The sequence below is a fragment of the Limulus polyphemus genome, unplaced genomic scaffold (genome assembly GCF_000517525.1).
Source record: "Limulus polyphemus unplaced genomic scaffold, Limulus_polyphemus-2.1.2 Scaffold167, whole genome shotgun sequence".
Classification (NCBI taxonomy): Eukaryota; Metazoa; Arthropoda; class Merostomata; order Xiphosura; family Limulidae; genus Limulus; species Limulus polyphemus.
The window spans coordinates 735443-749304 of NW_013665777.1; the positions used below are offsets into that span (position 1 = coordinate 735443).

The window sequence follows — 13862 nt, forward strand, 5'->3', positions numbered from 1 at the left end:
GTGTGTGTGTGTGTGTGTGCGCGCGTGTGTGTGTAATATCAACTACAAAAATTCTTATAGAATGCGTTTTAGGTGAATGAAAAAAACTTTTGACTTGTACAAAAAAGTTGCAAAATAAAGCTATTTAACCTAAACTCATTGTTAAGCATAAAAACATGAAATGTAGTATAGTTTCTCTTTATGCAAAGTATTATCAGACTCGTATAAAGCCCTGTACATTTTCTAGAGATTTCTGTCAAACGCATTTCATAAACTTGCGATTTACTATTTTATGAGAAGTTTATAAAGTAAATTCAGATTTATAACATTGAGTTACACTGTTGTTAAACTGATGTTATGTTTTAAACGTATTTATAAACCTACACAGTAGAGCTCCCATTCAATTACTGTATGCACGTGGAATTGTTGTAATTAATTAAGGACTTGTCTTCTGTCCATTATGTTTCTGCATAATATACAAAACCATTATTATTATTTTTTTATAACAAAATAATTTTTTCTATACGATAATTTACCATGTTAGTGGAACTCCAGGTTCAAGTTCTTGAATTTTTCATTAAAAAGTGTTTATTTCTAAATCAATCAATATTACCTTCACGGATCCATCTAATTCAACTTTGGAGAAAAACAAAACAAACAACATTAAACGTTGACATACATATAGTTATGGTGGTTTAGGGGGGGGGGGATATATATTTATAATTTTGAAAACTATAACTTTGACATAAAAGTAGGGAACCCCGTGTTCTGTCTCGTGCATAGATCTAGGCAGAGATAAATATACAACGACTGGTAAAATAACGAATGATATTAATAGTTTATTTTTCAAATCAACATTATTTCTCAGCTGAAAAGCCCGACACAATGAACAACCTCACACCCTAACATGCTATAATCTCACCAGTAAAGTAATTGTCAGCACTTGCGTATGTCGACGAATTAAGAACAGTAAATAATAACTTACCGGCGGTATATACCTGGAGGAATCATGGTGTGGCCGAAACGAAAGGCAGCTGATTGGAAGACGTGACTGATGCCTGGATGTACGTCCGGCTTGTAACCTGTAATGAACAAGGAACTTAACTTGTTACAAATCGTAACAATTCACACCACGTATGTCATCTGTTAAGGGTTCATTTAAAACGAACGAAAAAAAAAATATAAAAAACGAAAAACGGCCGGCATACTGAGAAATAATTCTAAACAAATATATATTAATTTTTTATAACGTGGGCGAAGAAGAAAAATATTAATTTTTAGCTTTTGAGAGACAAAAAAAAAATGTGTGATACACTTAGAATAATTAATTATAAACTTAAAACAATTTAAAAAAGTATTGAGCAATTATATGAAATATTTTAAAGAATTTATATATTATTAACTTGGGGTATTGGTGTTATTCAAGAATGTTTATAAGAGGCAGCCACAGCGAGAAACAAATCAGTCACAATCTTGAGTTTGGAAAGTCTTGTCCACGGTAAAGCCTGGGACAGTTGGTCATCATCATACCAGGACTGTTGTATTTGTTCCTAGTACGTATTCAGCACGAGAAGATAGTTAATAAATGAATGTATGTGTGTGTACATTTATTTATTGACTACTGTTATAAAGTTTCGAATAGGCCACAAGTTGACCACCTTTATACATTTATTTATTTATTTATTGACTACTGTTATAAAGTTTCGAATAGGCCACAAGTTGACCACCTTTATACATTTATTTATTTATTTATTGACTACTGTTATAAAGTTTCGAATAGGCCACAAGTTGACCACCTTTATACATTTATTTATTTATTGACTACTGTTATAAAGTTTCGAATAGGCCACAAGTTGACCACCTTTATACATTTATTTATTAACTATTGTTATAAAGTTTCGAATAGGCCACAAGTTGACCACCTTTATACATTTATTTATTTATTGTGTAAATATTCAAGTACCACCTACCGCTATAATTTGATATTTCTTCTCCCAGTAAAACAGGTACAAATTCATACATTATGATGTTCTGAAAAACAAAACACCATACAAGTTGAGAATACCCAACATACATGCTAGTCTTTTACATACACAACACACACAAAAAGCGTAATTCAAATCTTACTTTTAAGTTTACTTTAGAAAAATGCAAAATAAAAATTTTATACGGAACTTGATTTTTTCAATATCAACTATATTAAACTAATTATGCTTATCAAGATTTGAAAGAAAATGTTACACCGATCACAATTTATTTTCTTAGTTGTATGATATTTTCAGATACCATAACTCCTCTCAACATAAATACTTTGTCAATTTAAAAAACTAGAGACAAAAGAGTATAGTTGTAGTCTTTACATAATGAAATTTCACGTTTTGTAATCTAATTAAACAACATTAATCCTAAAAGTCTTAAGTTTTCACAGCAATGCGCCAAGAAAGAGGAGGTGCTAATTTAGTGGCTCAGAATTGTTTGTTTCCAAGAAGTAGTCGTTCCAGCTTAGTGACACACTTGATATAGTTGGTTCCATTACGTCACACTTATTTCTTTTGAACTTAGCACAAGGAACATCGTAAATATTTCTACAAGACTCCGCCCTTTTAAACAATCAATATTATTTATACATGTGTGGTTGAATATATAAATTCGTAAACTCTAGAATCACTGGAGTTCTTAACACTAATGTATTACACAACTTTCTCCGGTATTTATCTACCTATTAACACAGCTTACTATTGTCGATCCCTTGGGGCAAAATAATGTTTAGAAGTTTTTTTTCTTTTTTAGATATTATTAACTGCTATTTAAACTTAAATACCAGAATACAAGTCCTGACTCTGAAGCAAACATAGCTTTAGGCAAATATTTATGTATAGTTATGGAACTATTACAGTTTTCTTATGGGCAGTAAAGGTAAATGTCGTTTTTAAAATATTTTTAAGCGTGTTTTTTTCCCACGATTTTTTATTTTATTTTTACAGACTATCAAATACTTCTGCTCCAGACTTGCACGCGGCCAAGTGTTTCATTTGCTGTGATCGTGAAAGGAAACGATTAATACGCCTGTCAAAATTGAGAAAGCGGAATTTCAACCGGCATCAGCTTAACATCAAAACATACGATGACAAGTAAATATAGTGTTCACTCTGGTATAACAGATCATATCTGGTTCACTGGGAATTAGTTAACTGTTGGGTCCTGCTGGTTCGTGAAACTTAGCAGAAATTACACCAGTGTAGTTCGAACACCCTCAGGAAGCAAGAGAAATTATTTGAAACGTTGTGAAATTATAAGATAGTCTATGCAACCAAAATGTGTATACATGCTTTTTAAACTATATTTATGTTCAAAATAAATACTGGTTTTATAATTAACAAGGTACTGTGTTCACGATGTTAAGCAACTTAATATTCCTTGTATAGTTTACGGAATAGTGGAAGCCGGAGATGTATCGGTTTTATCAAAACGGTTGTAGGACAACTGCCCCCCCATAGGGAAATTGTCCTCCGCAGCAATATCTCCTTATATTAATATAGCTGACTAAAATAAGGAAAAATAACATTTCTTGTATTTTATAGAAAAACGAATTATCTAAAACTGTTTAACCCTCTCACCCTGGCTATCCTCTACTGCGCATGTCACGAAGTTTTAGTGACTTACATTAAAATTTTAATTAAAGTACTATTTGTTTAAGTTATACCAATTAGTATAACATAAAATCATAGATAATAATCCATATTTTAAGAGTATATATATATACATATATATATACATATATATACATATATATATATATATATATATATATATATATATATATATATATACAAGTTTTAAATTCTTTAATTTTGTAAGGCAATATTTTTATAAAATATGAATTTCCCTACAAAACCGCAATTTGTTGGACTTTAAGAGGAATATCTGATAATTTACAGTTCTACTGTACTTACGTTATTATATAACTTTGCATAGTTCAACATTTTTTATTACAAACAAAATTTAACGTGAAACACCTGTGTTACTTTCTCCTACTTTAACAGTTTTAGATAATTCATTCTTCTATGTAATACAAGAAATACGTGCTTTTTTTTTTCTTTATTTTAGTCAGTTATATTAACAAGATATGGCTGCGGGGACAGTGTTCAGGTTAACCTATAAAACAGCGCACAGTAATAGTGTGTTTTTTGTTTTAATGGAATTATTTACAGGGCAATAGAAATCAGAGTTGTAAGGTCTATTAATATGACGGTTAGAAAGAGAGAGAGAGTCAGTTTTGTTAAGATTTATTAATTTAAAAGAACTATGTAGTTGTACGCAGTTTTTAAATGAAAAAAAAATAGTGTGTAATTTATCACGAAACTAATGGGTAAGCTTCTCTTCTAAGCTCATGATTTATAGGTTAATAGTAACATAAAACATTTAAGACTGTTTTAAGTGAACTAAATAAACGCTACAAGATGAGAGAATAGTTTTAGAATACCTATAAAAGAGGATTTCATACAAAGAGACGACAGGAAACTAAAAACAGAGTTTTAATGGTTGGCAAGCGTAGGTAAACTAAATTTCGGATTGCTACAAAGAGTACAATGTATAGGATCACAGAATACAAAACTGTTTATCTGCCAAAGGCCACGTACGCTTCTCTCTCGTAAATCGTTCATATAACATTCAGTTTAATCAATAATATCAAGTTTCCTCCTAAATATTAGGTTTTATTCATTAAGATTTTATTATCATCCTACAAACTTGTTAGTTAGTATTTCGTTAAAAATGGCAAACTAAATTTGCTTTACTGTGAATGAATATTTTAATGGATTCGTTCAATCCAGTTTTGAAAGTCCTTTCCCATAAAAACAGTATACATACACATACCAAAAAAGAAGGTCTATTCTCAATCGTGTCAATAAAGAAATCCATAGAAAAACATTATATACAAGTAATAAAATAATTTGGAAGAAAAATAAGTATGATGTAGGGATGGCAGTGCCAAAAACTGCAGAAACAAGGAAGGAAGGAATACATCAAGCTATATAAAAATCCCTACATAAATAACCCAATATTTCCAAGAAACACTTTTATCTGCAACTAAATGTTGAATTATTTTCATTTGCGTGAATTCAGGTTTGAATAAAAGTATTTAAACTGAATAATACTATAAAGTCTTACAATGGATAATTCCTATAAGCTTGTAACATTGACTGAGTAGCTACTTAAGTAGGGATTTCTGTAAGGTTTTGGGAATTCATCCATACCTCGTTTCTGTAATTTTTAGCACTTCCATCCCTACATCAATTTTTTTATTATTTGTTTCCCTCTATTTAATAAACAATACCTATGAATATTTTATAACGAAAGACAGTCGCTATGAAGGCAGCAGTTTTAGCATGGTGTGATGAGTTGTCTTGATGGACATCATGTGTGTTAGTGAAAGGCTATACTGCTCCTGCACTCCCAAAGTTAAAATACAACTTTTTGGTGTGCAAGACCTCGCAACAACTTCAAGCAATAGTGGGCTAACCCTTCTGACCCCAGAACCAGAATAATCAACAGAACATTTGGCGGTTACACTATTTACCAGTTCTCTACTTTACAGACTTTTTTTTTTTTTAAGTCTTCATAGCTTTTGAAAACCTAAGTTGGGTGTTCATAAAAGTCTCTAAGGCTGCTACAAGAGATATTTGAGACTATGATGAGCAATACACGATATACGTCAGCCATGTTTTTCCCGGCCTATCCCTACATATTAAGCACCATAGCGCTTAGTGATAAAAGACTTCGTCTACAAAACTACACAGTAACATTAAAATATGTAATTAAAATAACAGAGAATGAGTTACTTAGTATGTGTCTAAAACATTGATTACTTTTAGTAATGAATACCAAGTTAATTCATTTAGCATATGTGTTTCTATACACGTCACACAACTCTCTGAATATATCAGGTAACGTTGGATGTTTATATCATGTTTAGCTTAAAAGGTAAGAGGCAGTAAAGATCTAGTGTAATAGTATATGAAGCTAATCCAGTTATTTAATGTTTCTCATCGGCGTTTTGTTTTTTTCTGTTTAACTTTCTCACCCGATTCCTCTAGGGAGTTTCAAACACCGAACATCAGGGAGTATCTCTAAAGCTAAGTTTGGTAAACTAGGATTTTTCTCTAGTGTATACACTCATGACTAATACACATTAAGTATCAAGAAATCTGCTGACAATATTTCGCTGTTACCAACTGACAAGAAACGTTCATACTTCTGAACAGCACCTTCCCTTTGCAGATACTAGAACACTGTTACTAATGTATCACCAGCATCTACAAACTAAGCACGGATGAATAATGTAAGTTACCGTTGTATAAGTTGCCACTTACTTTCTAAATAAAATGGTTTTGAAAATATACAGTTCTGGATGTTGATGTCATTTGTACCTCAAGCGGTTTTATTCACCACAATAACTGAAGCCGTCCATCAGATTCTCTATTTTATTTGTAGATGAAGTTTACGTAGCACGTGATTCAGCTGAGGTTGCTAAAAGTACTCAAATATTAATATTCATTTATTTCCCCTACAGTACGTGCCTAAAATGTTTCTCCACAGAAGCCATTACAAAATAAACATTATGTTGAAGTCAGCAGTTAAAATGAATATTAAATATACATTACATTTAAAATAAATTAAAATACCTTCATAATTGTACGTTTCACAACCCGCTGATGACTTTACTGGCAAAACCATGGTCTTAATAAATGGTGTATTTGTGAAACGTACAGTTGTCTTGTTATATAGGTAGTGCTGGGTGAAAATGGGAAGCGACAGCAGAGACATCAGTACATTATATAGGTCTGTGATCAACATATACTTTACAGAGGAATGCTATTTATAAGTTTAAGAATATATTTTTCGTATTGCATTTTGTCTATTTTTTTTTAACTGCGGTTTATCACCCCGATACTACAGATTTCCATTCCGAAGTTTTGATTTGGAAGAGCCTCCAACCATGGCATGACATACGACAGTAAAAAGTCGTATTAAAATTAGTTATATTTTATACGGTAAGCTAGTTCAAGTCACAGTTTAGTTTCCTCTGAACATTCTTCTTCGACATTATGCCAATTAATTATGACTAATAGGTTAAAGAGGCGTGTTGTTGTATACCAGAAATATTATAAATAAGCCGCAAAATTGCGCAAAATCTAGTATTTTTTTTAGCGTACTGGCCTCTACGCCTAATACTGTTACAGGATTACGCAAAATTCTTAATAATTGGGTCACGGCTGTAACTAAAGAATAAAAAAAATAAATAATAGAAAGAAAGCTAGAAATGGAACAGATCAGTTAGTATGTTTAAAACTTGGTGTGCATGTTTATTTTCTCTTTCACACACGTTTTTTTTTTTTTTAGTGCCAGAAGCAATTTTACAACCATAAATCTTTAACCAAATAAGTGAGAATTAATACCAAAACCGTTGTATGTATACAATTACTTGAACGTTAACTGCTTCAATGTATTTTATTTGAAATTATAAATAGTTATGTACAAATAATCCAAACATCACATCTTAATTCTACATCTAAAAACAGTGTGCAAGTGTTGATGAAATGTTCTACTCAGAATAAATTTAAATATTCTTATCGATTCCTGCCAATTGAATACATGGTTTCAAGAGTATTCAGCACCGATTTGGGAAAACAAATCTTGTAGAACACCTGACAGCAAATGTACTAAGCTTGTATAAAACTTCCCGAAAGTAACCGGTGACAAAATTAGCAACTCTCAAGAAACTAATAAATCTTTAGTATTTACATTTCAAAATATACGAATTAATGTTGCGATATTAAATACAAAAGCAACTAACCGCAGAATTAAGTTTGAAACATCATTTGTATCAGTTAATTTAAAAAAAAATCTATAGAATTAGTATGTAGGTAGAAAGTTAGATCGAACAAGACAGTCATTAAAGAATATTAGAATCCTTGACAATTCTTGTGTAGATAACATTTAGGTGGCTCCCCTGAATTCCACATCCACAAAGGGAAAAAAATCCGTCATCAGTGGTCAACTTAAGGGCTTATAACGCTAAAATTTAGGATTCGATCCTTGCGGTGGACACAGCACAGATACCCCATTGCGTAATTTTGCGCTTAACAAACTTTGTTGAATATCTAATTTAATAATTATTTAATATACTTAATTTCTAAAAGTAAATATATATAAATTCGTTTAATTGAATGTAATTGTCGTAGGAATTACAAGAAAGTTAATGTTTAAATTCAGACTTTTGAGTATGTGGGTTCAGGACTGAGAAGAAGGGCACCAAGTCGTGTTCCGACGTCTGTGAAGTTAAAGTCTGGCGTATCGATAATAAAGGTAAGGCTAGATGAAATAAAAAAAAAATCAAATGAAGAAAAATAATATTTCGTAACAATTATATGAACGTCGTTTTAGGAGAGGAGATCTACGGGTTTAGTATTAAACAATCTTTTAAACTGTTAGCATTTTACGGTTTCAAAAAGCTTAATTTTGAGTTATAATACAGTTCTCTATACTAGAGGCACATATTATTTCTATTAAATGAAGTTTGCTGTTAAATGATTAATGTAGTGATGCTACATCTAAATGCTTCTCTCTATAAGAACTTTTCATAGTAATCTCACACACGTCATATCAGAAATTAGACAGTCAGAAACAATTATATATTTATGATGAAGCAGTGAACACGGAGTTATTGAAAACATTCAACCAGACCAAATAAAGCTCTTATTTAGTACCTGCGTTTTTCGCGCGTATAAAAACCATGATTTAAAATTACATCTTGTGCGGCTTGTTGCCTAATTTTATGCCACGAAATGAGGTTGGACTGGTAAAATGGAAAGGAATTAAGAAAATTTCTCGATTCCCGTAGAGTTAGGTCGCTTATTCTTGAGAAGTGAGGACATACATTTTGGGTTGTGGTTTTACTATTTTTATGTTAATCTTGTGTTCAAACTTCATTCTTTCAACATTACGTCTAAAAGTTACCATTAAAGTTGTGATAGTAAACGTGACTCGTTGTACCTACAATAAATAATTACCTTACAACAAGAAAGTAAAATATAGCAAGCTATTTCAGTTTCAAACTGAGTAGTCAGTTGGAGCCAAAACTGGAACAGCACGCCCTCTCCTCAACAACAGTTCTACATATTAGCCATTCATTTACAACTGCCAAGTTCAGAGTAATTTTAACAAAATAATATTTCTTTTAATAAATAAAATAATGCCAAACGTTGTATATTTAAAACTCGGTGCATATTTTCTGTTTTCTTATTCACAAGTTCGAAGGAGTTTTCTAGTGCGAGCAAATCTGTATTTGTAGATCATTTGTATAGGTTCATTATCGAACAAAAGAAATATGTATAATTAACGTATAATAAACAATGTACATAACAGAACTAAACCTATATCACTCTCTCTCGTTATTTTGTAGAATGAGTTGCCAATCTTTTACCTAACATCTTGTCGCATAAAATATTATTTTACATTCTAAAAATAATAATAATCTTCCCCTTCGTTATCCAACTGAAGCTGACGATAATGCTGGGGAACACAAGAATATCATAAGACGTTTAAAACACAGTTTAGATTGAATTATCATGTCCTACTTATAAGCGTGAGAGGACAAGAAGAAAAATCTCCTTTTAAGAATTAGTTGTATGTTTGGTTCGCTTTAACAGTTTTATCATGTTTGAAGACAGTACTGGAGTCTTACAGTTCTATAACGCCTATTGTAAATATGAGAGCATCCAGTAACTCACCCAACTAATCTAACTGACTGGCGTGATGAGTCGCTAGCAGGTCATTTTTCTAAATTTAATTTAAATAAGAAAATGAATTTGAGCGACTTTCGAGTATACACTTTCCAAAACCATTTGTACGTTTCATGTTACGAGGCACTACTTGTAGTACGGTGTTTAAGTTTGGTACTACAACTTTACAACCGAAACCAGTACAATGACGTCCTCGAGTTATTTCCTTTCAGTGCGACGTTAAACAATGGACTAGCTGCACTCTGTCCAGTCCGGGGACTGGACACTAACCCGTTGGAGGATGATCTCTCTAGACTGAACCAATTAGAGCCCAAATGGGTTTGAAGTGTAATTAGTTTGAAGAAGACTAATTATCGTGAAGTTTTTCATTCACCTCTTCAGCCAATTGTCGATCGTCATTCAAATACTTAAACCAAGCTCATTATTATAGATTAAATACGAATGTTAAGTTAAATATGCGTAAGAAGTTCAAAATTTAATGATCATCTTCGATAACCAAAATATCATTTCTTGGATTAACCGTCATTTTGCTTACATTTGTTTAACTTCTGATTTATAGATATGAATACAGGACTGTAAGAAAATATTAACGTTTTATTTAATGAAATTCAAAAAGAATCTTTAGTTTCCTTTAACTTTTGAATTGCCGTTTTAAATATGAGCGTGCTCGCCTATTCTTCATTCTTGTAAGTTTTGACTAGACGTGTACTTAAAGCTACAGTTCTGGTGTTAAGTTGTGATCTGCTGATTTATGCATAGCTCTGGATTTAATTTTACATGTTCGAGTTACGTTCTTGTAAAACAATATATAACATTATTATCCTGCGATTACACAAAATCTGTGTAATTGAATGTTTATTTACTATTAGCTGGAGTTGCTTCCCTTATGTCTAATTGTAAAAAAGATGAAATGCCCACAAAAACTGCAAAACACAAAATGTGAAACCGCAAGTTTGCATGTATCTCACCATGGACCCAACAAACTTTCATCCACAATTTGGTGAAGACCCATGAACATGGGGACGAAGAAGTGGTAAAAACTGCAAAAAATGCACATAAAAAACCGGAAAACCCAAGACTGAAAATTTGTATGCATCTGCCCATGGAACCTCCATACCAAATTTGATGAAGATTCATCCACACCCTGCGAAATAGATACATGGACATACACACAGTACGATTATATTTATATAGATTAAACATAGACTGCCGATAATGGCGCTCGACTCGTAATCTGCGGGATCAAACCCCATCACCGAACATCCTCGCCCCTTTCAGCCGTGGGGATGTTATAATGTGACGGTAAATCCCAATATTTGTTGGCAAAGAACAGACCAAGAGTTGTTGGAGGGTGGTGTTGGCTAACTGCCTTCTCTCTAATCTACCACTTCACAATTAGGGATGGCTTGCGCAGATAGTCCTCGAATAACTCCAAACAGACATATTATTAAATAGTCCAAACCTAAATCATGTTGTTTTAAAACCAATTCCGTTACCACTGATAATGCTATACTGAGTGCTAGTATTACTATACTTCACACAAAAGAATAACATATGTATAAACACCGCCAAGATGAATTAAGCATCGCTTGTGAAGAATCAAGAAAAATAACAGAAAAGCTTGAGACAAAAACTGTCCACATATTTAGTAAACCAGTCGTAACAAAAGATGATAAACACATGAGATGCTTTGATACAAATGTGTGACACATACACATACACACACATATCTAGCCCAAGCCCGTCAAACTACGATAAAGTTGAAACAGGAATAAACCTAACCTTGATTCTTACACGCCAACAAATATCTGATGATACAATCCTTGTTCATAAACGTCCTACGCATGAGATATTGAAGACCCAACATTAACATATTTATCATAAATCGCGAATTCTGCACATAATCAAGTAGTTGTTCTAATGTAAACCTGTCTTAGTTACGCTATTCTCAAAGAGTGAACAGTATACACTGGGGACCATGTTGATTCTTCAGCAACGAGAGACAACCTGCATATCATCCATTATGGTCCACAAGGATGAACACAGGAAAGTCTTGACGTGTACAATAATAAATCATGGGTTTTCCGTTCGTGAAAATTCCCATATGCGTGGTCTGTGACCAGTAGAGACAACATAAAAAAATGGACAAGGACCTGGAGCGCGAGATAATGAAGCAAGCAAATTTTCAGGGATAAGTTCTTTTATTCTTGGTGAAAATAGCTTTCACTCTGACTAGAAGCACCTGATCTATGTAGAAAAAAAAAGTGAAGCGAACAATTAAGACTCATTTTTTTTAAAGGATGTAAAAATACATTATGTAGGCATCATGAGAGTTTTGAGTAAAATCATTCTTGAAAATAAATGGGAGATAATGGTCACGAAGCAATTAATTTGAGGGAAAAAAACTGGAAAAATTAGAGTTCGTGATCTTCTAACCTTTTGCTTTGCAAAGACGCAGTCCTTACGAGACACACGCCATCTGCAAAGTGCATCACAGACGCTAATTAACTACTGACACCTGTTTAAAGAAGTCAATAAAGATGCAATCACTTTAGTGGGAAAAATTGGGGGGGGGACTGTACCAAAGACTGGACAGGAGCGTGCAACTGTAGTAAAAAACATCTCTTATAAGTTATCTAAAACACAAAGATAAAAGGTAACAAAACCTTACAGATGGTACTTTAGACACTGCGATAGTGTAATTTGACTCAAAATTTCAAGGAATTGATTCAATTACACAGAAATTCGCTATTCTTGGGCCAGTTATATTTCGCAGGGCGTGGATGGATCTTCCCCAGAATTGACATGAAGGTTCATTAGCTCCATGCGGGGCACATACACATTTTCGGTTTTGCATTTTACGGGTTTTATGGGCGTTTTTGTATCACTACTTCGTCCCATGTTAATAGATATTCGCCAAATTTGGCATGAAGGTTTGTTGGGTCCACGCTGAGATACTTGCAAAGTTGCGGTTTCACATTTTGCGTTTCCCAGTTTTTTTTTGTTTTTTTTTTAATGTTTACATATAAGGGAAGCAACTTAATCATGAATTTACATAACTCCAGCTAGTTTATTAACACTAGTACCATACTAATCTTCAAGTTGTGCTGATTTGTTATTTCTAATACTGCAAATGGACGTAGCGTGAACCATGAAATCCCTTTACTTTGAAAATTTAAAATCCTTATTTTGCTTGAAGTTAAGCATAAAGCTACGCAATGAAATATCTATAAAAATAGATACACATTGCATCATTTTATTCATTTGCTGTAAAACAGAATTTGCATTCAACTTGGCTCTTAATCAACCACGTTACATAAGTGATGATTCTTAAGTGAATTAGGAGCCAAAGTGAATGTAAATTCAGTTTTACAGTATATAACTGGAATAATAAGCATGCATATGTTATTCACAATGTGCAAAACATGTAATAAACACATTTTGTACTTTTGTTTCTTCGTTATGTTTAGGCTACAAAACTAAAGTTTTGTTTAATATAGCAGAAAAACAATGTATGTATATTCAGAAAATCATCAACAACTGAATGCCATGCAAACATGATGGTGAGGTTAGTTTATAAAAGATAGGGGTGTAGAAAGGCCTAAGTGTCAGTGAGCACTCCAAATTCCTGACTGTAAGAATAATAAACTTGATGATACAGACAAGGGCAAAAAAAGGTAATAATTTGGAGTCGGTGAGTACTTCAAAACCCTGACGAAGCATATTAAATCTGACGATGCAGACAGGAACATAGAAAGTAATAATTTAGAATTAGTGAACGCATTAGAACCGTGATGAACTTTTTTGGTGCTGAATAACCATGAACCAAATTATTACAGACTAATTTTAGAAAAAAATTTTCTTGTTTACTTTATGTCTGAAAATTTGAATTATGGGTTATTATTATTATTATTATAATATTATATATATATATATATATATATATATATATATATATATATATATACACACACACACACACACATATATACTACACACACACACACACACACATATATGTATATATATTATACACTAACTAACTAACTAACTAACTATAATTAATAATTCTACTTACCT

The 13862-nt window shown here is 32.3% G+C and overlaps 1 protein-coding gene across 1 annotated transcript in view; it reads right to left on the reverse strand.

Moving 5' to 3' along the window:
* The window catches only part of LOC106477616 (dual oxidase-like), an 80377-nt gene that overhangs the window by 29584 nt on the left and 36931 nt on the right, over nucleotides 1-13862 (reverse strand). The window contains exons 7-8 of the mRNA XM_013938163.2: nucleotides 1950-2010; nucleotides 965-1061 (exon numbers count right to left, since the gene is read on the reverse strand). Coding sequence (XP_013793617.1) covers nucleotides 965-1061; nucleotides 1950-2010 — 158 coding nt within the window. The remainder of the gene's footprint in view (nucleotides 1-964; nucleotides 1062-1949; nucleotides 2011-13862) is intronic.